General features: G+C 43.3%; 1 protein-coding gene across 7 annotated transcripts in view; it reads left to right on the top strand.

Moving 5' to 3' along the window:
• Positions 1–23,349, top strand: part of DNAH3 (dynein axonemal heavy chain 3) — an 84,243-nt gene that overhangs the window by 57,957 nt on the left and 2,937 nt on the right. For all 7 annotated transcript variants that reach the window (XM_083584831.1, XM_083584836.1, XM_083584830.1 and 4 more), the window contains exons 44-60: positions 813–992; positions 1,453–1,576; positions 3,230–3,386; positions 4,658–4,801; positions 6,576–7,242; positions 7,598–7,763; positions 8,877–9,093; positions 9,500–9,682; positions 10,937–11,135; positions 12,232–14,373; positions 15,439–15,658; positions 17,794–18,038; positions 19,561–19,677; positions 20,392–20,549; positions 21,035–21,202; positions 22,042–22,184; positions 22,625–22,829. In XM_083584831.1, the coding sequence (XP_083440957.1) occupies positions 813–992; positions 1,453–1,576; positions 3,230–3,386; positions 4,658–4,801; positions 6,576–7,242; positions 7,598–7,763; positions 8,877–9,093; positions 9,500–9,682; positions 10,937–11,135; positions 12,232–14,373; positions 15,439–15,658; positions 17,794–18,038; positions 19,561–19,677; positions 20,392–20,549; positions 21,035–21,202; positions 22,042–22,184; positions 22,625–22,829 (5,435 nt within the window). The remainder of the gene's footprint in view (positions 1–812; positions 993–1,452; positions 1,577–3,229; positions 3,387–4,657; positions 4,802–6,575; positions 7,243–7,597; positions 7,764–8,876; positions 9,094–9,499; positions 9,683–10,936; positions 11,136–12,231; positions 14,374–15,438; positions 15,659–17,793; positions 18,039–19,560; positions 19,678–20,391; positions 20,550–21,034; positions 21,203–22,041; positions 22,185–22,624; positions 22,830–23,349) is intronic.

Here is a 23,349-nt window from a genome sequence, read left to right as displayed (position 1 = left end):
TCCCTCCACCGCCAGTGCCCAGCACATCAAGTGAAAAACAAGCTCCATTGGCTCTGGTGCCTCACAACTCAATTCTCCCTTGGTTTGAGGGCCAGAGTGTAATGGCACCTTCACCTGGTGGTATATCACAGGTGTAACCACTGCCGCTCCTGAGCGCGATATACTGCCGGGTAAAGGTGCCATCGTTCTCTTTCTCTTTTCAACTGTGTTGTTTATCTTTATTACCTTTCTATTACAGGATAAATAACTTATCTATCTGTTCTTAACTTTATGAAGTTTATTTGAAATGTATCAAGGCTTTAATTTGAGAACAATGTTTTTCCAAATAGTCTTTTACACATTCCCACTCTTTTTAAAACTTTTGGTTTGGCTGATGCCTAATTGCCACTGTCGTTTTTGCCGATTCCAAATACTCACACAATTTGTTTTGCCATTCTCCCTTTGTTGGTATCGTATCCCCTTTCCAATTCCTAGCAATAAACATTCTTGCTGTGGTTGTAGCATACAAATAAAAGTTTAATCTAGAAAAGGCTCTGTTCCTTTCTCTAGAGAACATAAGAAGAGCCCTCCTGGACCAGGCCAACGGCCCTTCTTGTCCAGCATCCCGGCTACCCTGCAAGTAGAATCTGAGCACAAGAGCACTCCTCTGCTCCTGGTGTTGGTGTTCAGAAGCATTGTTGCCCCTGACCATTGATAGCCTCATCCTTATCCTCGCCCTTTCTTTGCTTTCTTGTGTTGATGGGTAGAGGGAGAGAGGTAGAGAGAGTTCTTTTTTGTCTTTGGAAATAATATTCAATCAATATTCTTCCTAGATGACTTAAATATGCCTGCCAAGGAAGTGTATGGAGCCCAGCCTCCTATAGAACTCCTTAGGCAATGGATTGATCACGGCCACTGGTACGACAAGAAGGATACCTCAAGGCTCGATATTGTTGATGTTCTGTTCCTTTCAGCAATGGGGCCTCCTGGAGGTGGAAGGAATGATATTACAGGTATGATGTCAGATTAAATGCAATAGGACAGCCTTTTATCCTTTTCTGCAGTCACACAGTCAATCAATCAGTAGCTGAACTGGGTTCCACACAGTCACAAAAACAAATTAACCAAAAAAGCCTCAAAAACAAAAACGCAAAATAAATAGCAAAAACAAAAGCGCCAAACTTAATCTGTTCTGGAAGTCAGTTTGACTTCTGAAATGTTCAAAAACCAAGGCGCAGCTTCTGATTGGTGCAGGCGCCCCGGAAACAATAGCCAACAACCACATCGGACGTTCGGCTTCTGAAAAGCGTTTGAAAACCAGAACACTTAGTTCTGGGTTTTCGGCGCTGGGAACCAAGGCGTTTGAGTACCAAGGCGTTTGAGAACCAAGGGACCACTGTATCTGCCTGGGGTCATCAGAAGGAATGGCAAAGCCGCATTGAGACTTACTGTGTCTTCCCTTGTGTCTTACAGGACGTTTCACAAGGCACTTGAACATTATTTCCATCAGTGCCTTCGATGATGAAATTTTAACAAAGATCTTTGCTTCCATCGTTGACTGGCACTTCAGCAAAGGGTTTGAGGCCACTTTTCTGAGGTAAATGGACCGTAAGGAATGTGCTTCTCTTCAAGAGAGCACATTTTGTGGTATTTATATGTGCAGAAGCTGCCCCAGGTCGTTGTACCCTTTAAAAAAAGTACAGTTCTCTTTTTCTCTTGTAGAAAAGACTGCACAAGACTCTCTGTTTAGAGTTTAAACATAACACATTACTTTACTTGGTATACTAAAACATATAGTGATTTTTTTCCTTAAAAATTGTTTAGGGGTACTCTCATTTTGACTCAAGTAAATCACCATTTTATAGTTCAGATTGGGAAAAATAAATACAGCAAATACAACAAAACTGACCAATCACCATGCTAGATTCCAACTCCTACTCCACACATTAAACACTTGCTTCCACCTGAGACTCAGGAAACACACCATGACAGGAAATGAGGCCGCCATCGGGGGTAGCAGCGGAACTGACAATTCACCATACTAGAGAAGAAACTATTTTTTCAAAAAAAAAATTAGTTTCTTCTCCTGTTAGACTCAAAAAATGTTTAGGGGTATGCGTACCCCTGCGTTCCCCCATAAAAAAGCACTGAAAACACACACATACGTATGAGAAACTGGCAGATTTATGAGATTTTAAAGACTTACTCTAAGGCACATAGCAGTCTAAAACACACTCCTGATGCTCTCACAGTAAAACTCACTCTCTACACCTGATAACACACCTGGCAGCAGAAACTGCCTGCTGTGGTGACATCCTAGGATTCCATAGCACATTAATTCTTTCCATAACATTTTGGATGCACCACTCCCACTCATTTCTCCTAACAACATCTAGCTGCTATCTACCACTGCCACTGCTCTTGCTATATAATCCTGTACTGTTGTGTGTTTGCTATCTGAAGTGACACTTGATTTAGGATCAGGAGGTTGATAAAGAACCTCCATGATTAGCAAAATAGGAAGCTGTCATTGGTCCATCTAACTTAGTTCTGTCTGTACTGACTGGCAGCAGCTCTCCAGGTTTTCAGGTGTTGGAGATGCGAGGGACTAATGTGTAAAGCCATGTGCTTTGCCACTGAATTATGAATGGGGATGGGGGAGAAATAATGAGCAGTATCCAATTAAACCATTGTCTCAGCACAAGGATTTCTGCTTGTGCAATGGAACTTCCCCTAAACATGTTCCACCAACCCTTTGGAGCAGATTTGGGGAGGGTTAAGGATAGATGCGTGGGCGGAGGACTTTTGTTGTGCAAAAGGAAATCCTTTGCACTTTCCCAGTCTTAACAGTGCAGTTCTCTGGCCAGGTTATGTATGCAAAATGCATATACTAAGATAATCCATGCACAAAAATGCATATATTTCTGACAGTAACATGAAATGAATTATATTGGGGGAAATTGCTTGCAAAAATGGATATCTTAGGCAAAAACATCCAAAAGTGTGTATGTTAGGAGAAATTAGCACTAAAATGCTAATGATTTGGGGGGGGATTGCAAATTGGTGTGGAAATTTGCAGAACCGAACATAAAATTGGGAAAATGAGAATCCGAAATTAATGGATTTGCTCATCCCTAGTGATGTCTGCAACTCTTCACCATGGCAAAGTGGGAGAAGAGAACCTAGGGGCAGGGGGCATGGTGGAAAGAAAGCTCAGGGTTACATTTAACTTTTTTGCTCCTTTTCAAAGGCTTGGCAAAATGATGGTTCATGCTACCATGAACATTTATAAGATGGCTGTGGAAAACTTCCTTCCGACTCCTTCAAAATCTCACTATGTCTTCAACCTGCGCGATTTCTCCCGGGTCATCAGAGGAGCGTTGCTCTGCCCGCATACCCATTTGCAGGTGTGAAAGCTACACTAGCTTTTATTTCATCACCGGGGGCACCATCATCACCATAAAACTTAGCATTTATAATTGCACTTTAGGTTTCCAAGTACTTTGTATCTATTGCCACATTGGAATGATTACAACAACACAACTCTGTAGATTAGGTAAATATTGAATATTGAAGATGGAGGAGTGCAGAGCTGAGGCTGAGCAATTGTGGCCTACTAGAAGCCACCAAGAAGGTTTGTGGCAGAGGCGACTTTTGACCTAGAGATTTCCTGATCAATATCTTAACCAGTATGGGCTGCATCTAGGTATTAGTCCTACTCAGAGTAGACTCGTTGAAATGAATGAACATGACTAACTTAGGCCCATGAATTTCATTGAGTCTGCTTTGAGTAAAATTTAGTTGGATGCAACCCTGTGCACACAGTTGCACCTCACAATGGACCACACTGCTGCTGAATCTCCAGAAATAACTTCTCTCTGTAATTCCCATCTCAAAGGTGATTTATCTGCATGGAGAAGCATCAGAGCTTTTCTTCTGCAAAGGCTTGAGCTGGTTCAGTCTAAAGTTCTTTATATTGTTACCAGCTGTAACATGGGATTCCAGAGGTCTTAGCCCTCAACCTGTGCCTGTGCTCTTTGGAGAATTGAAGACGTGGTAGAGGTTGTTGTAGCTTTAAGAAATTCACATATTTACACCTGAATTTAGGTGGAGGGAGTACAGATCTTACAGCTTGATCATCTCAAGAGGGGCTTGTTCTCCACAGCAATGCATTACTGGAGCCCAAGGCATCTCTCCCAGCCTCCCTTCAGCCAGCCTGCCAAAAGATAGATCTCTGTCTTTGTTCTCTCCCTTCTTTTCAGTACAGCTTGCTAAAGTTACTCTCTCACACACATACACATCCCATCACTTTGGGAACCTCTGTCTGCACAGGCCCAAGATTCCTTTTAGATGGCCATCAACACCTTTTGTCATGTTAACGCCTCTATCCGAGGTCAGGCACTGGCTTGGAAAGGAAGCTTAGCCTGTGCTTTTCCACTGGCCTGCAATCTTCCCTTCGGTACTCCAAATAATAATTAAAAAATCCTACTGTTTATTAATTTCTAGGGTTTAGGGGGATCCCACCCCCAAACCCATAACAATATTTACTGATTAAATTCCTGTTGATTGGCTTCCACCTCCCAGTGGTCAAGAAGTATCAAGATCCATGTGTGTGTGACTATGTTCATATCTGCTTCAAAACCAGGCATGGATTGATGTTCCTCCTTTCTTTTGATAGGATGGGGAGAAACTGATCAGGCTTTGGATTCATGAAGTTTATCGGGTCTTCTATGACCGCTTAATAGATGACGAAGACAGGAAGGTGTTTTTTAACATGGTGAAAGAAACAACCTCTGATTGCTTCAAGCAGAGTGTTGATAAGGTATGTTCATCTTCAAGCAGTCAGAGCTGTTTGAATAAAGAGAGAAAAATAGGATATATTTACGGCAACTGTTATTTTGGTTGCATTGGGCTGAAGAGCTCCTCACCCCCACCCCATTTTCACGTGGTGCAAAAGTGGCAGAGGGATTTCAGCAATTTTCTGGAATCGGGAAATTTCAAGGATGGAACTCAAGTTACATTCACATCTTATTCTCTGGCTTCTATTTGAGTGGTCAGTCGTAGCAGCTGCCATTTATCTTTGCCCAGAATTTTTCTTGGGTTGTTGCTACATCACAATTAATTGATTGATTGATTGATTGATTGATCAATCTATTGATGAATACATAAACAAACAAACAAACAAACAAACAAACACTACAACTGATAAATTATGGGTGGTATGCTATGTTAGTCCTACTCAGAGTAGAACCATAGAAGTTAAGCAACATGACTACGTAGAACTCGGTTGGATACCACCCTATAGGTTTTAGTTTTGAGGGGGGGGAAGGCAAGCAAGGGGAACGTGATGGAAGCATGTAAATTATGCTCAGTATGAAGAAAGTTGATAAAGAAACATTTCTTCCCCTCTTGTAATATCAGAATTTGGGACCATCCAAGCTGAAAAGTGGGAGATTCAGGACAGATAAAGTGCATAGTTGTAGCAGCAAACCCCCCCCCCATCATTCAGTTTGTACAAACTTCACACACACTCACACTCACACACTACATACACTACGCTTCTGTTATAAATTCATAGAAAATCAACCATACATCGGATTTGCACTGTTCCACTTTTATTTTACTCCATGAAGGAAGGACTACAAAATGGGGAAGGTTTGATACAGGCCAGCCATAATCCCTTGAACATCCCAGCACATCCACAGGAGCCCTGCCCAGTTGCTATGCCAACCCTGATGGTCCTAGACAGAAGACAATCAAGATCACAAAGAACTTCCATATGGGAGTGGATTCAGCATGGACTCGAACAAAGGACAATGATCAGATCTTCCCTCAGGGGGCAGGAAACTGCGACTACCTTTTGTCTTCTGAAAATGACTCATGGGGAGGGGGAGAAGGGAATCAGCCAGGTGACAGGACACTCAGGTTACCACCACAACTCCTCCCTCAACCCCTCCTTTCTGTAATGTATGCATGATGTTTCTGGGGGTGGGCTTGACCTACAGGATGGGAATTTCAAAAGTTTTTATAAGGTCTTGCACACCATTTTTCTGTGTCTTTCCTCTCACCTGCAAGTGAGGGGAGCGCCCTGTTGCAACAGTCAATAAAGGCCAAGCCTACAGGCTGCTGATTTGCTCCAATTTACTCTGGTTGGTGTCTTTACTTTTTGTCCAAGGGAGCCCTCGGATTTTTCCGGTAACATAGTTAAACTATGGTGTTGGCTATGACAAGATGAAATGATGGCTGCCTACTTGGATGGCTTTAAAAGGGAATTAGACAAATTCACAGAGGATAAGGTTATTAGTGACTACTAGTCATGGTAGCTATATCACGTGTAGTTCCAGAGACAATATGGTTCTACATGTCAGTTGCTGGAGCTCATGAGTGGGAGACTGCTGTTGCGCTCATACCTCTTTGAGAGCTTTCCAAGACGTATGGCCATATTGGGAGTGGGTTACTGGACTAGATGGGCTTTTGATTCAACCCAGCAGGGTACTACTTATGTTCTTAGTGTGTCTTCCCACATCCGTTATTTCAGAGTGGTGGTGGGCAGATGGAGTCCAAACTGCTTATGTATTCCTCACTGTCTTCCATAGGTATTAAGCCACTTGTCTCCAACCGGAAAGATCCATGACGATAACATCCGGAGCCTCTTCTTTGGAGACTACTTTAAGCCACAAAGTGATGCAAAGATCTATGATGAAATAACAGACTTAAACAAGCTGACGTCTGTTATGGAATACTACTTGGAGGAGTTCAACCAGATCAGCAAGGCGCCCATGTCTCTGGTTATGTTTAAATTTGCCATTGAGCATATCTCAAGGATATGCAGAGTACTGAAGCAGGATAACGGCCACTTGCTGCTGGTGGGCATCGGTGGAAGTGGCCGGCAGAGCGCCACCAAGCTGGGCACCTTTATGAATTCGTATGAACTCTTCATGATCGAAATCACGAAGTTCTACACCACAAATGACTGGAGAGAGGATATCAAGAAGGTCATGTTGCAGTCAGGGGTGGCCAACAAAAACACTGTGTTCTTATTCTGTGATAACCAAATAAAGGACGAGTCCTTTGTGGAGGACATTAACATGCTGTTGAACACGGGAGATGTGCCTAACATCTTTGCAGCAGATGAGAAGGCTGACATTGTTGAAAAAATGCAGGGTGCGGCAAGGACCGAAGGCAAGAGAATTGAAGCCACCCCTCTGGCCATGTACAACTTTTTTACTGAACGCTTGAAGAAAAACTTGCACATAGTTTTAGGTACAGATAAAAAAATAAGTTACTTTCTTATTCTGATTCCTTCTAACATTTGACTGGGCTTGTAAGACAGAGTTGTTCCGCCTGGCCCTTGGCTTGGAGCCAATTTGATTCCCTCCCTCTCTTTCTTTTTTCTTCCCTTCTCCTCCTGCGATGAGGCTACATTTTAATATTTTAATATTTCAATATTTTAATGTTGTATTTTAATTTTGTTTTTAAGTTGTAATCATTCAACTTGTTTTTATTATTGCTTGTAAGCCGCTCTGAGCCCAGCCTTGGCTGGGGAGGGCGGGGTATAAATAAAAAATTATTATTATTATTATAATTGTCTGAGAAATAATGATTATGTCCGTTGCAGCAATGAGTCCAATTGGAGATGCTTTCCGGAACCGCTTGCGAATGTTCCCTTCGCTGATCAACTGCTGCACTATCGATTGGTTCCAAAGATGGCCCACGGATGCTTTGGAAATGGTTGCCAACAAATTCTTAGAGGATGTGAAGCTGGAAGATGAAATCAGAAAATCGTATGTCATGGGATGCTTTGCAAACTGCCCCCATCCCGCTCCCTCTCTAATATAACAAATCTAAATCTAATATAACAAATCTAAATTGTCACAATTTCTAGAAGGCATGGGCATGTAACTCTGTTGCAGCCAAAATCAACAAAGGGTCTTGAGGCACCTTAGATGCTAACAAATTTATCCCAGCCCAGTCTTTCGTGGACTTGATTAGGAATGAGGGAGAAATTTGATTCAGATCACATTTAAAGGCAAATCTACCAAAAGTCACACTTTCTGAAATTATACATGAATGGAAAGAACATCTTTCAAAATTCACATTTCTCTGAAACTGCTACCTTGTGGGCCAAGTAATGTGTACAAAGATGCATTTCCTAGGGGAAAATATGCCTACAAATGCATATATTCATTAAAATGAAATGCAAAGATGCAATCGGGTGAGATTGCTTTCTAAAAATGGAAGTATTAGGAAAAATTGCATACAAAAATCTGTATATTAGAAATTCACACTGAAATAGTGATGAATTTCCAGGGGGATTTTTTATAAAATGGAAACTGAAGTGGAAATGTGAAAAACTGAACTTAAGATTAGGAAAAAATGAGAAACTTGAGATAAACTGAAATTGATACATTAAATCATCCCTAGTCTTAAGTCTACTTCAGAGATGGTTCTCCAGATATTGTTGAAGTACTACCCTCATCATCCCTGTTTACTGACTTTGCTGGCTGGGACAAGGTTTGGTGCTTGCATTGCCACTTTTGATGCCTTCATAATGACCTAACTGAACTTAGTTTGGCCTGACATGATCTATAGTTAATACTGATCAGGGCTGATTTCTAAGAAAGGTATTAAATAGCATTGTAGGCCATAGATATGTAAAACAGTTTTTGAAATTATTGCAGAATGATGTTGACTATTGTCCATCACCACAAAGCTTTCTGATATGGTTAATTAGCATGTCACAAAATCAGCTCTTGGTATGTCCTCAAATAACTCTCATATCTTGAGCCAAAGTTTTACCAGAAAAATTATGTGGCTCTTATACAATGTTCATGGACCACACAAAATTTAACTCATTGTTTGTATTAGCTACCTATTAACATGCGTTTTCCCTGTAGGGTTGTGTCCATGTGTAAGTATTTCCAAGAAAATGTGAGAGAACTCTCAGTCAGTTATTACAGCACTCTTCGAAGACACAATTACGTAACACCAACATCCTATCTGGAGTTGATTCTGACCTTTAAGGCATTATTAAATAGTAAAAGGCATGAAGTGGATATGATGAGAAATCGCTATCTTGTGGGCCTTCAGAAGCTTGATTTTGCAGCTTCGCAAGTAAGTGTGGACTGGAACAGGTAGATTATATGGAAACTTGTAACTGTTTTCATTATCTGCAGTATCCCTTGCAAGCTCAGTATTATTAATAGGGCTGTTCAAAGACAATGGCTGTATACACACACCATATATTTAAAGCACATGACCTCCTCCTAAGAATCCTGGGAACTGTATCTTACAGAGCTACAATTCCCAGCACCCTTAGCAAACTACAGTTCCTGATTAGTTAGAAAGCAAAATCACTGGCAGATTCTGGTACCTAATTGCACACTAAAATGCTGGTGCATTTTTGTCATGATTTTTTTTCCTGTATCTGAAATTGATTATGAAAAGTGATGAACTGAAGATTGGAATAGTAAGGAATTAATATCTTGATTATGCCCTCTCCCTTGGTCGTCCTCTTTAGGTTGCAGTGATGCAAAAGGAGCTGACTGCTCTTCAACCGGAATTGATTCAGACCTCCGCAGAAACAGAGAAAATGATGATCCACATAGAAAAAGAAACCGTTGAGGTGGATGCCAAGAAGGAGCTTGTGGCTGCAGATGAAAAGGAAGCCAATGAAGCTGCAGCTATTGCCCAGGGTATTAAGGTAATTGTGCTGTGCAGCCCGGTGCTCCCTCCCCATCAGAGCTCATCTTTCCAACAGTGCAGTGTAATAATTGAGAAATCCAAACTAAGAAAGGTGTAAAGAGCTAGCAGCGACGTGTTGTTTTTGCTCTATTTATTGTTTCCCTGGAGGAATGTATGCAAAGCTAGTCCGCAGAGTAGGCTCACTGAAATTAATGAACCCAAGTTAGTTCTGTCCTTTAATTTCAGTGAATCTGCTCTGTGTAGGACTAGCATTGAGTCCACTCCTAAGGCTTCAATCCTGGACCTCGTGTGGGAATGTTTATCAGCCCACGGGCCACATTCCCTTCTGGGCAACCTTCTGAGGGCTGCATGCCTGCGATGGGCAGAGCCAGAGGCAGAAGTGGATGGGGCGACAAATGCAAATTTTACCTTTTGTACAGTTGACTAGTGTCTTCATAGCCACACACCATCCAAACAAGCAAGTGGCATTGACAGAGTTCATGGACGCAGTCCAGTCAGACAAAAACAGTTGGGGGACAAAGTGAGGGGGGGGGTTGCCAGAGGAGAGCTCTGAGGACCAGGACCAGAGAGGAATAGATGGTTCTCCATCCTCAGCTATGCCCACTTACCTGAGAGTAAGCCCCATTGAACTCAATAAGACTTGCTGCTGAGTAAATATGCACAGGGCTGCACTGTCAGTACATGATGTGCCCTTCCATGGTTGGCCACTTAAGAGGGGATGGTCGCACTAGGAACATTATGCCACTGAGAGGGGATTCAATCCCTTGCCCCCACCACAGTTCTGATCTGTCTCCCCAGGGCTGCTACTTACCCTAGAACAGGGAGAAACTATTTCTCCGAAATACACATATGCTAAAAGTAATGTTGGGCTAAAAATGCCCCCCTTTTGTGGGGTCACAAGAGAGTGAGTGTGATACAGTTAGAGTGCTAGGCCAGGGGAGGCCAGGGTTCAAATCCCCACGGAGTTACAAAACTCACTGGGTGACCATGTGCCCATTGTACCAGGGAGTGCAATTGACAGGTGGGGCACTGCCAGCGAGAGGGCGCTCGATCAGTTTCAATCAAGGCATATCCAGTGGCAGCACCTGCAATGAGAAAGAAAAGGGCTGTTCTTGCAAAGTTGTTGTTTCACTGGACTGTGCAGTGGCATCCTGTGACAATGTGATGGGAATATATTTGATGTGATGACATAATTTTTTTTTAAAAAGTCCAGTAGCGCCATAGAGACCAACTAAGTTTGATGTGATTACAGGAAGAGTGCGAGGGGGACCTGGCGGAGGCAATGCCAGCCCTGGAAGCTGCCCTTTCAGCTCTTGATACCCTGAACCCTGCAGATATCTCCCTTGTCAAGTCCATGCAGAATCCACCAGGACCTGTCAAGCTGGTCATGGAGAGCATTTGTGTTATGAAAGGAATAAAGCCAGAAAGAAAGCCTGATCCAAGTGGAAGCGGTAAACCACACACACACACACACACACACACAACACAAACATTTATTGGGAGGGGTTGTCATGTGCTTCTTTGCTGAAATTGAACATTGCCATCATATCACTTTATATTATATATTAAGACATTCACCCAGTAGAGTTTAGTCCATTAGGTCAATTGCTGCCCTGCCCTACAAAGCTTAAGCCTGTCTTTAGCCAGCCCTACCTTTGAAGGTGACCCAAAAACTACAACTAATGCAGAATGCAGTAGCTAGACTGGTGACTGCGAGTGGCTGCCGAGACCACATAACACCAGTCCTGAAAGACCTACATTGGCTCCCGGTACATTTGCGAGCACAGCTCAAAGTGTTGGTGCTGACCTTTAAAACCCTCAACGGCCTTGGCCCAGTATACCTGAAGGAGCGTCTCCACCCCCATCATTCAGCCCGGACACTGAGGTCCAGCTCCAAGGGCCTTCTGGCGGTTCCCTCACTGTGAGAAATGAGGTTACAGGGAAGCAGGCAGAGGGCCTTCTCAGTAGTGGCGACTGTCCTGTGGAACGCCTTCCCATCAGATGTCAAGGAAATAAACAACAATCTGACTTTTAGGCAGCCCTGTACAGGGAAGTTTTTAATGTCTGATGTTTCATTGTATTTTAAATATTTTGTTGGAAGCTGCCCAGAGTGGCTGGGGAAACCCAGCCAGATGGTCGGGGTATAAATAATAAATTATTATTATTATTATTATTATTACTCCTGCTCCTCCTTAGTCCCAGTGTTGCTGTTATAGAACTCAGTAGGAAGGAGGGTGAAGACAAAGCCAGAATTAGTTGATTCTGCCTATCATTGGCTCCAACTCCTCCTGCTTTCTGTCCTTAAAGTCTAATAGGCCTCAGCCTCCACTGCATTTAATGCAATAAAATGGACCATAGATACCAGTGTTATGGGAAGTGAGTCATTATACCACCTTCTCCATTTGTTTTGGCTTAAGAATTACCTGGATGCTCAAAAAACTATTTCAGGGGAAAGAACAGGGAGGTTGAAAATCTTCCAGATTTGTTAAATGAGATATTCGTATTTTGAAAACATTTTAATATGTATGTATTTATGTGAAATTTCAGGTAAAATGATAGAAGACTACTGGGGAAGTTCCAAGAAGGTTCTAGGGGATCTGAAATTCCTCGAAGGCTTGAAGACTTACGACAAAGATAATATCCCATCAGCTGTAATGAAGAGAATTAGAGAGAAGTTCATCAACCATCCAGACTTTCAGCCAGCTGTAATAAAAAATGTATCATCCGCCTGCGAAGGCTTGTGTAAATGGGTGAGAGCCATGGAAGTGTACGACCGTGTTGCAAAGGTGGTAGCCCCGAAACGTGAACGACTCAGGGAGGCTGAAGGTTTGCTCGCTGTACAGATGCAGAAGCTCAATACGAAGCGAGCAGAACTCAAGAAGGTGATTGACCGCCTCCAGGACCTGAATGATGAATTTGAAGAAATGAACAACCGGAAGAAAGAACTCGAGAACAACATTGAAATATGCTCTCAGAAGCTGGACAGGGCTGAAAAGCTGATCAGTGGCTTGGGGGGCGAGAAGGATAGGTGGACAGAAGCAGCACGCCTGCTAGGAATTCGCTACACTGACCTCACTGGGGATGTCTTGTTATCTTCAGGGACGGTGGCTTATCTGGGAGCCTTTACCGTTGATTACCGTACAGAATGTCAGAAGAAATGGCTGGCTTTGTGCAAGGAGGAGAAAGTCCCATGCTCTACGGATTTCAGCCTGAGTAACACTTTAGGGGACCCAGTCAAGATCCGTGCCTGGCAGATTGCCGGCTTGCCAATTGATTCCTTTTCAATTGACAACGGCATCATTGTTTCCAACTCAAGACGGTGGGCTTTAATGATTGATCCTCAAGGGCAAGCCAACAAGTGGGTCAAAAATATGGAAAAGGGCAATAAGCTTTCCGTGATCAAGTTGTCTGACACCAACTATGTAAGGACTTTGGAGAACGCCATCCAGTTTGGAACCCCAGTCTTGCTTGAAAATATTGGCGAGGAATTGGACGCGTTCTTGGAGCCGGTGCTGCTAAAGGCAACTTTCAAACAGCAAGGTGTGGAGTACATGAGACTGGGAGAGAACATTATTGAGTACTCAAGGGATTTCAAGTTTTACATAACCACACGCTTAAGGAATCCTCATTATCTTCCTGAAGTTGCTGTGAAAGTTTGTCTGCTCAATTTTATGATCACCCCTCTAGGGCTTCAGGACCAGCTTCTTGGGATTGTGGCTGCAAAGGAAAAGCCTGAGCTGGAAGAGAAGAAGAACAAGCTGATTGTAGAAAGTGCAGCAAACAAGAAACAGCTGAAGGAGATTGAAGACAAAATCCTAGAAGTTCTTTCCAAGTCGGAAGGAAATATCTTAGAAGATGAAACAGCCATTAAAATCCTCTCTTCTTCCAAAGAGTTGTCTGAAGAAATATCTGAAAAGCAGGAAATTGCCACTATTACTGAAATGGAAATAGATGCCACCCGAATGGGGTACAAGCCAGTGGCCGTTCATTCAGCAACAGTCTTCTTTTGCATTTCTGATCTGGCTAACATTGAACCAATGTATCAATATTCCCTGATATGGTTTATTAACCTCTATGTCCAGTCTCTTGCCAATAGCAGGAAAAGCGATGTTTTGGAAGAAAGGATTGAATTCATAATTGACCATTTCACAATCAGCATCTACAACAACGTCTGCCGATCCCTGTTTGAGAAGGACAAGCTTCTTTTCTCCCTACTTCTGACTATAGGGATCATGAAAGGGAGAGATGAGATTGATGATGAGGTCTGGCGTTTCCTTCTGACGGGTGGGGTTGCGCTCGAGAACCCGTATGCGAATCCTGCCCCAGAGTGGTTGTCTGACAAATCGTGGGCCGAAATTGTGCGTGCCTCAGGGCTGAAAAACTTGCGTGGGCTGTTGGATCATGTGGAGTCCAATGTCACGGAATGGAAACTGATTTATGATTCTGCCAAACCTCATGAAGAAGAGTTTCCCGGTGAATGGAATCTGGTCACGGGTCTTGACCGCATGGTTATCCTCCGATGCCTGAGACCAGATAAAATCATCCCGGCCACCCAACTATTCATCTCAGACAACATGGGGAAGATATATATCGAACCCCCAACATTTGATCTCGTTGGAAGTTACCATGATTCCAACTGCTGTGCACCTCTGATTTTTGTCCTGTCGCCAGGTGCTGATCCCATGGCAGGTGAGGTTTCTTAAATAACCCAACATGAAATCCTCCTTTCATGATACTGCCTTTTTGTTGAACAAAGCTATAATTTCACCTTTCACTACCCACACCCTGAGCAGCTGCTCAAACTCTGACCCAGAGGAGGAGTGCACAGCCAGATTTTTTTAAAAAAATGGCAGTGCAAGCAGATGAGGTGCTGGACCCAGACCTGGGTCCCCAGTTCTGAACTTGAGCCAGAGATTCCATGGTCAGAGGCAGTAATGCTTCTCAATGCCAGTTGCTGGAAAACACAGGAGGCAAGAGTGCTGTTGTGTTCAAGTCCTACTTGCGAGTTGCCCATAGCCATCTGCTTGACCATTATGAGAACAGGATGCTGCACTAGATGGGCCATTGGCTGATCCAGCAGGCTCTTATTATGCTCTTATGAGACCCTCAAACTAGGATCCCCAGAGGCAGCATCTCCTGGGCCAGATTCATCTGTAGGTCCAACCTTCCCCTCTGCCCCAGGGCCTGTTTTCCAGCACACAAAATGCACCCAGAGGGAACTCAGTGGGGAAAGACCACAGCTCATGGTACCCTTTTCATGGAGAGGGTCCCAGGTTCAGATACTGGCATCACCAGATAAGGCTAGGAGAGAACTGCTGCCAGTCCGTGTGGGCACTACTGGGCTAGATGAACCCATGTTCTGACTCTGTATAAAGTAGCTTAGTAGCTTCCTACTGACATTCCTTAATTTTTCTATATGTTGGGTGCAGAGGTCTTTGCAGCAGCAGCTTGCCAGAAGTCCTCCAAAAAGCACTTGTAATTCCCAATCACCACCATCATTATTATTATTATTATTATTATTATTATTATTATTATTATTATTTGTATCCCTCCCATCTGACTGGGTGGCACTATGGGCAGCGTCCAACATATATAAAAAACGTAAGCGCATATACAGGGCTGCCATCAGATGTCTTCTAAAGGTTACAGTTACTTTAACTGAGAAGATACCATTTGGGTTTCTTGAATAGCGTTCCTGACACTAAAACCCTGCGCATTTATTAAAACGATTTGTATTTAAATATTTGACGCTAGGCTTGTTGAAGTTTGCTGATGATCTTGGCATGGAAAGCATCCAGACTATTTCACTTGGCCAGGGCCAAGGCCCAATAGCAGCAAAGATGATTAATCAGGCTATCGTGGACGGGACTTGGGTTGTGCTGCAGAACTGCCATCTCGCAACCAGCTGGATGCCTGCTTTGGAAAAAATCTGTGAAGAGGTTATAGTACCTGAGAATACTCATACCAAGTTCAGGCAAGAATTCAATATCTATTATTCAGTCTACATGGATGCTGTAGAAATCTCATTTCCTGGGCTCCAGACATCCTCTTTTGCTGGTCAGGAAAGTGGTGCAATGAAAGTTCTGATCCCCTGGGGTTCCGGGGTCACAGAGGACATGGCAGCAGGCTTTTTAAAAGAAGGTAATATTAGAAAAATATCTCTTCCCACTGAGGCCATGTCAGATAATATCACAGTGAGCAAGGTCATGCAGGTAAGATCAGGCTCAGTAGCATGTGCCTCGATTTAGCAGTATCAAGTTCAGGGCCAAGGTCACATCTATATGTTAGTACAGTGGTACCTCGGGTTACAAACACCTTGGGTTACAAACACTTCGGGTTACAGACTCCGCTAACCCGGAAGTAGTACCTCGGGTTAAGTACTTTACCTCAGGATAAGAACAGAAATCGTGTGGCGGCAGTGGGAGGCCCCATTAGCTAAAGTGGTACCTCAAGTTAAGAATGGTTTCAGGTTAAGAACGGACCTCCGGAACGAATTAAGTTCTTAACCCGAGGTACCACTGTATATAAAGCCCTTAACAGCTTGTCACTAGTTTACTTGTGAGATCGCCTTAACCCATGTATGCTACGCAACTGCTTTGATCTGTGGAACTGTCACTGTTACAAGTGCCACATAATACTTGTTCCGCATTTGTAAGAAATTGATATTTTCAGTTGGAACTCCCAAGCAGGTACCTTCACTGTACTCTTTTTGGTGCCTGCTAAAAACACATCCATAAATATAGAATCTTGACTTACATTTTAATCTGCTTTCCCTCCCTGCCCCCATCGTTGATTTTATTTATTTTTGAATGTTTTCAATAGTTGTTTCTTTTTTCTTTTTTTAAGATGATTTTATTTATATGATTTTATGATTTTACTTTTTCTGTAAACTGCTTTGAGGTTTTCTTGCAATCGAGTGGTATATAGATCTTGTGAAATAAATAAAAATTAATATACGCCCAGATTTAGGCAAGCCCTATCAGGACCACGGGAAGGTCCTGTGACCTCCAGTGGCTGCATTCTTCCCTTTGTTGTGCTTAATGGGTGGATGTTGTCTCAGCAAAGAGGTTAAGGTTGGCAAACCCTGTCCCGCAATTTGCCCTGCCTTTGCAGAGGAGCTGGCTGTGTTCTTTAAAGGGCTATTGTTCAGTTCCATAACTGCTGACTTCTACAAGACTGAAGAAGCTAAATGCTACCGGGGACTCATCCTAAGGGTTTGAGGGTGGCGGGAGAACTACATCTTCTGGCTGGAAAGGCATGGAAGGAGGTGCTGAAAGGTCCCCTCCTTGCCTGCTTCTCCTCTTCATCAGAGTCTTCCTCAGGGCAAGGTGGGGGCCCAGATTTGGGGATCATTACATTTTTTAGAACTTTTTCTATCGGAAGCAGTGGTTTGTGCAGAGTCAACACAAACGTTTTCCTGTAACTGCCCCTCTGCAGTTTTTACTTTTTCACTGACACTACTACATGTCTTGGTGGTGACCATTGTACTCCTGGTTGCAAAGAGGGGGTTGAGGTGGGGTTTGTGTTGGTGCTTTGTGACAGTGTTAGTCTCCCTTTCTCTTGCACATAAGAGCCTTCTATGTAGCAGGATCCCCCTTTTAAAAAAACTAAAAAAACACAAAGGTGTATTCATCTGAGCTCCTGTCTTGAGTCTGATGTGGTACGGTCCAGACACAGCTTGACCACCTCAACGAGAACCAGGCCTCTAACACATTTGTTACAAAGCCACACACAAGATACTTAACCGTTATTCAAATGTGCGAAAATTAGCTTGTGTATCTTCACCAGGGGTAGCCAAGGTGGTACCATCCAGATGTTGTAGACCACAATTCCCACCAGCCCCAACCAGCATAATAGTTTTATTATTTATACCCCTACCATCTGGCTGAGTTTTCCCAGCCACTCTGGGTGGCTTTCAGCACATATTAAAACATAATAAAATGTAAAACATTAAAAATTTCCTGATACAGGGCTGGCGCGTGGCCAGTAGCCAGGGTTGCTAGTTGTCTAAAAACATCTGGAGGGTGCACACACTGGCAACCCCTGATCTACACATAGACAGCATCCACACCATGTAACCAAATTTATTTCTGCTCCCAACTTCATTAGATTGTGGCTGACTAGTTATCCATCCGAAAAGTTTCCTGTCAGCATTCTCCAGAATGGAATAAAAATGACCAACGAGCCACCTAAAGGGGTGAGAGCAAATCTCCTTCGATCCTACCTCAACGACCCAGTTTCTGACCCCATGTTCTTTAACAGTTGCGAAAAGAAAGAAATTTGGCAGAAGCTGCTGTTTGGCCTCTGCTTCTTCCATGCTCTTGTGCAAGAAAGAAGAAACTTTGGTCCATTAGGTAAGAAGTTGTGTGCTTTATTGTTTTCAAGAACAATTTTGGTTTTTTTTTGTGGTAGATGGCTCTGGGGAGGTGGGAACAGAAAGTCAAGCCAGAGGAGGTTTGCATATGGTCTTCGTCTGCATCCGTCTTTCTCCTTTCCACCCAAGACTAGGTAGATGGTAGGTGGTTCTGTGGCCAGCAGAGGCTGGAGCAGGCTCTGAGATGGTGTCTGTCCAATTCTTTGTCCAGGATGAAAGCAGTATAAATGGTTCCTATCTGACCCCCTCCCACTTTATCCTCACAACAACATTGTGAGTAGATAAGTCTGAAAGAGTGTGACTCAGTCATTCACTGAGTGTTGTTCCTCAGTAGGGATGGGGGAGAAATCCAACTCAGTTCGCCTTTAAAGGCAAATCTACCTTATTCACAGCCATCCTTCAGAATTCACGTTTCTCTAAATTTTGCGGTTTTCCCCGCCAAGTTGTATTTACAAAAGTTCACATACTGAGGTAAACGGTGTGCAGAATTGCATATGCACATGAAAATTACGTATGAATATGCATTACATTCAGGGAAGTGGCTTTGGGGGGGATGTACGTATGTATTAGGCAAAATTGCACACAAAAATGTGTATATTTGAAATTTGCACTAAAATGCCAGCGAGTTTTTGTGAGAACTTAACAACAACAACCTCAAACTTGTATAGAAATGTGAAGAACTGCATTTAAGATTGGAAATATTAGAAACCTAAAGTGACAGATTCACCCATCCCTATTCCTGAGTGAGGAATTTAAAGAGGATCTCCCTAATCTACTGCTCTGTCCACAACACCACACTGATGCTATCATCTTATATGTGCTACAACTCTAAACTAAGGAAAAGCACAGCATGGATTAAATAGGCACTGGCAACCGCTTTTGACCCCATGTCACTAATGGTACAACCATTGCACCAATCATTGTGTCAGTCTGTGATCCAGAGCCCACAGTTCAGTTTTGCATCAGTACATAGCTCTTTCTACGATTAAGCTGGGGCTTAGTTTTATTGAAGATTTCCTCATGTATGTCACTACTGCCCACTGGGCCATTTTTGCTGCCAAAGGCACCCCAAATAACAAAGGTAAACATTTTTATGTGGTTACAAACTTGGATCTATTGCTCAGATTTCCTAGGTGGCCTATAGAGAGCTTCTGTTCAAATTAGCCAGGGGCACTTGTGCCTTTTCTGTGTCCATCAGAATGTAGCTGTTCAGTTTTGAGCTCAGCAATTTTCAAATGACAGCTGAGGGGCACATAAATAATATTTAACATTAGCAGCTCAGATTAATGTAAGACCTGGAACACATCGTTGCACTATAAGGGAAGTTAATTAAAGATAAATATCTCCCTCTTGGATACAATATTGAGACAAATGCCTGGGCTTCACTATAGTATTGTTTCAGATTAGTCTATTAGCATTGAATGGCATTTTATTGTTTGCCATCAGCAGAACAAAGCTTGCTGTATTGCAGACTCACTTTCCCCCCACTCTGACCTGGACAGGTTGGAATATTCCTTATGAATTCAATGAATCTGATCTGAGAATCAGTATGCGGCAGATTCAGATGTTTCTGAATGAATATGAAGAAACCCCATTTGAAGCTCTCACATATCTTACAGGTACGGACATTATGGCTACATTCAGACATAATGCTGGTTTAGCATGAAAATGAGCTTAGCGTGATTTAGCTAAACTATGGTTGATCATTACAAACGTGAGCGTATTACAAAAGTGAGCTAAAAGCATGGCTTATCATTTATGAAAATGAGCCCCCAAGGCTTGCATACATCCCTTCCCCATTTCTCAGTGTGGCCATAGCAAAACAGCTGGAAAAGAGGAGAGGAGAGAGAGGAGCATGCAAGTCATACTCCAGCTCATGTGACTTTATACAAAGTCAGTTCATTGGTCCATCTAGCTCAGTATCGTCTGCTCTGACTGGCCGATACCTTCCTTTGTCACAGGCAAGGATTTCTCCCAGCCTTACCAGGATATGGTGGCGATTAAATCTGGAATCTTGCCCAAAACCATGGTTTCCTGTTACATCTGGGCCACCATCCTCCACCATACCACCCAAAGTATATGGGGATCCATGATGGGAGTCCAATTCTGACAAAACTCTATCATCCCTAGTCATGCAAGGCTAGCTAACATATGGCTGTTTATTAAAGATGTCCCACCTGTAGGTTCCAATTTCCCCCTGAGCCCGCTGTATGTGGGCTCCAGTCACCTTGTGAGCAGAGTCTTATTGGTCTCCTGTTTTAAACAGAAGGTATCTCTGTATGCTGCATAAACATCTAACCATTTTCATTCTAATGTGTTGTTTCTATTCCTAGGCGAATGTAACTATGGTGGGAGGGTAACGGACGACAAGGACAGGCGTCTCCTGCTCTCTCTACTTTCAATTGTGTATTGCAAAGACGTAGAAGTCCTGGAAAACTACCAGCTTTCCCCAGGGGGGGAATATTTTGTACCATCCTTTGGGACATACCAGGTAAGAGAGCAAAAGGTGTGGATGAAGTACTTTTTCACACAGCGCCTAGTAAAACGATGGAATTCTCTCCCCACCCCACCCCGAAATAATGATGGCCATCAACCTGGATGGCTTTAAAAGTGGATTAGGCAGATTCGTGGAAAATAAGGCTATCAATGGCTACTAGCCACAATGGCCATTTTCTCCCTCCACTATCAGGGGCAGTAAATGCCTCTGAATACCAGTTGCTGGGAATCACAAGTTGTGCTCAGGTCCTGTTTGCGGGCTTCCCAGAGGGATCTGTTTGGCCGCTGCAAGAACAAGATGCTGGTCTATACGGGTCTTTAGCCTGGTTGTGCAGGGATTTTCTTATGCTTTTCTAAAATGTGGGCATCACAGTCTGTACCAATTGGGGGCAGTGTGAACAATACCGCCTCCTTATCTAGCAAACCTGCTTGCTGGTGATGATTCTTAAAATACACATATTGTTATATATTTCTTTACAGTCCTACATAGACTACTTAAGAAGTCTGCCAATTATAACCCACCCCGGAGTATTTGGGCTACACGAGAATGCAGATATCACAAAGGATAACCAAGAGACCAACCTGCTGTTCAATAGTGTCCTGCTGACTTTGCCCCGACAAGCAGGTGGCGGTGGCAAATCTCCACAGGTAACCAAATGACACTGTGGCTTCATTTAGTGCTTCAAGCCCTAAATGACTTAGGCCCCAAATATCTAAAAAACCACCTCCATCCTGACAGTCCCTTTTGGATGTTAATGTTGGCAGAAGGGGCCCATCTGGTTATTTGGCTCCCCTCACGGGTGTTGGTAGCCTGGGAGAGGGCATTCTTTGTGGCATCCCCTAAGCTGTGAAATTCCACCCCTTTAGAGGTGTGTCTAGCAGCTTCATTATGTAATTTCTATCATATGCTGAAGATGCACCTATTTACCCTGACCGTTGACACCTGACATACATCCATCCATAGCTCTTACTACGATGTATGTATTCAGTGCCGTGCTAAGCAGGGTGGTGCTGTGGGTTAAACCACAGAGCCTAGGACTTGCTGATCAGAAGGTCGGCAGTTCAAATCCCCGTGACGGGGTGAGCTCCCGTTGCTCGGTCCCTGCTCCTGCCAACCTAGCAGTTCAAAAGCATGTCAAAGTGCAAGTAGATAGATAGGTACCGCTCCAATGGGAAGGTAAACGGCATTTCCGTGTGCTGCTCTGGTTCGCCAGAAGCAGCTTAGTCATGCTGGCCATGTGACCTGGAAGCTGTACGCCGACTCCCTTGGCCAATAAAGTGACATGAGCACCGCAACCCCAGAGTCGGTCACGACTGGACCTAATGGTCAGGGGTCCCTTTACCTTTACCTTTTAAGCACAACTAAAAGCATAATAAGCTCAAAAGGGCCAATGAGTTTGAAAAATTACGTATTTGAAGAATAACATACAAAAAATGCTATTTTCAAGTGTATTCCATTTCAAAAATGTCCAATTTCCTGATTTTAGGAAACGGTAGAGGAACTGGCACAGGACGTCCTGTCCAAGTTACCACAAGACTTTGACCTAGAATATGTGATGGAAATGTACCCAGTACTTTACAGGGAGTCCATGAACACGGTTCTTAGGCAAGAACTTATCAGGTTCAACAGGTAGGATTCTGGGTTTCTTCTTCTTCTTCTCCACCCTGCAATATTAATAGAAATAATGATGGAGCAGCCACAGGCCTGAAAGCTCCGCGTATATTTTATGTTAGCATAATGGACATCAAGCAAAATCACAGATATTTGACCACCTGCTATTCCATATACAGAAGGTGATGGGACTTGCAGTTGACTGTGGCAGGACAGTGTCCCCTACTGCACCTGAGGGCATGCAGGCCTCTACTGCACAAAAGAGTTCCACCCTCCAAAATGTTGCTGTCACCCCATCACTTGCCCATCCACTCTGCCTAATAATAGTTCTGGCCCTCTTTCCTCATTTAACAGCATGCTTAAGGTCATGTGGAACCCTAGGTTTCCATTTCATCTGACCTGGGAGCCTATGGTTAACAGATTCAGGACAGATTCAGAACCATTTCTTCTCCCTCTAGGCTTACAGAGGTTGTCCGCAGCAGCCTTGTCAACCTACTTAAAGCCATCAAAGGCCAGGTGCTGATGTCTTCAGAACTCGAGGATGTCTTCAACAGCATGCTTGTAGGCAAAGTGCCTCCTATGTGGGCAGCCAAATCCTACCCATCCTTGAAGCCTATGGGGAGTTATGTGTCTGACCTTCTCATGAGGCTGGTCTTCTTTCAGGTATGCTTTAGCTCTCATGGTTCAGTGTTGTTGTCAAAGTCATTTACACATGAGTAGAGATGGAGGAAGAATTCAATCTGGTTTGCATTTAAACACAGTCTTCCCTAATTTGTGCTTTTCAAAGCAATATGTGAACCAAAACACAGCTAGCCTTCAAATTTTGCACTTTTCTGAAGGTTGCAGTGAGGATCTCCAGCCAAGTAATGTGTACAAAGGTGCATGCATTGTGGTAAAGAGTGCATAGAAGTGCATATATTAGTGACTATAACAAACCAAAATGCATTCATTCCATTAGGGAAAATTGCTTGCAAGTATGTGTATATTAGGAGAAATTGGCACTATAATGCTAATGAATTTTCATGAGCACTTTAAAAAAAAGCTCTGCAAAGTGATGTGGAAATGTGGGGGAGGGGGTTGGATTTAAGACTAGAAAAATGAGATACCAAGAGTAAGTGTCTATCAATTGAGGTTGCTTTTCTGACACGGTTTCCTTTTGGACAAATAAATGTCCAGCCAGAAC

Source organism: Podarcis filfolensis (assembly GCF_964270895.1).
Source record: "Podarcis filfolensis genome assembly, chromosome: 14".
NCBI lineage: Eukaryota > Metazoa > Chordata > Lepidosauria > Squamata > Lacertidae > Podarcis > Podarcis filfolensis.
The sequence above is the reverse complement of the archived record's forward strand: the minus strand, read 5'-3'. Positions and strand labels throughout refer to the sequence as shown.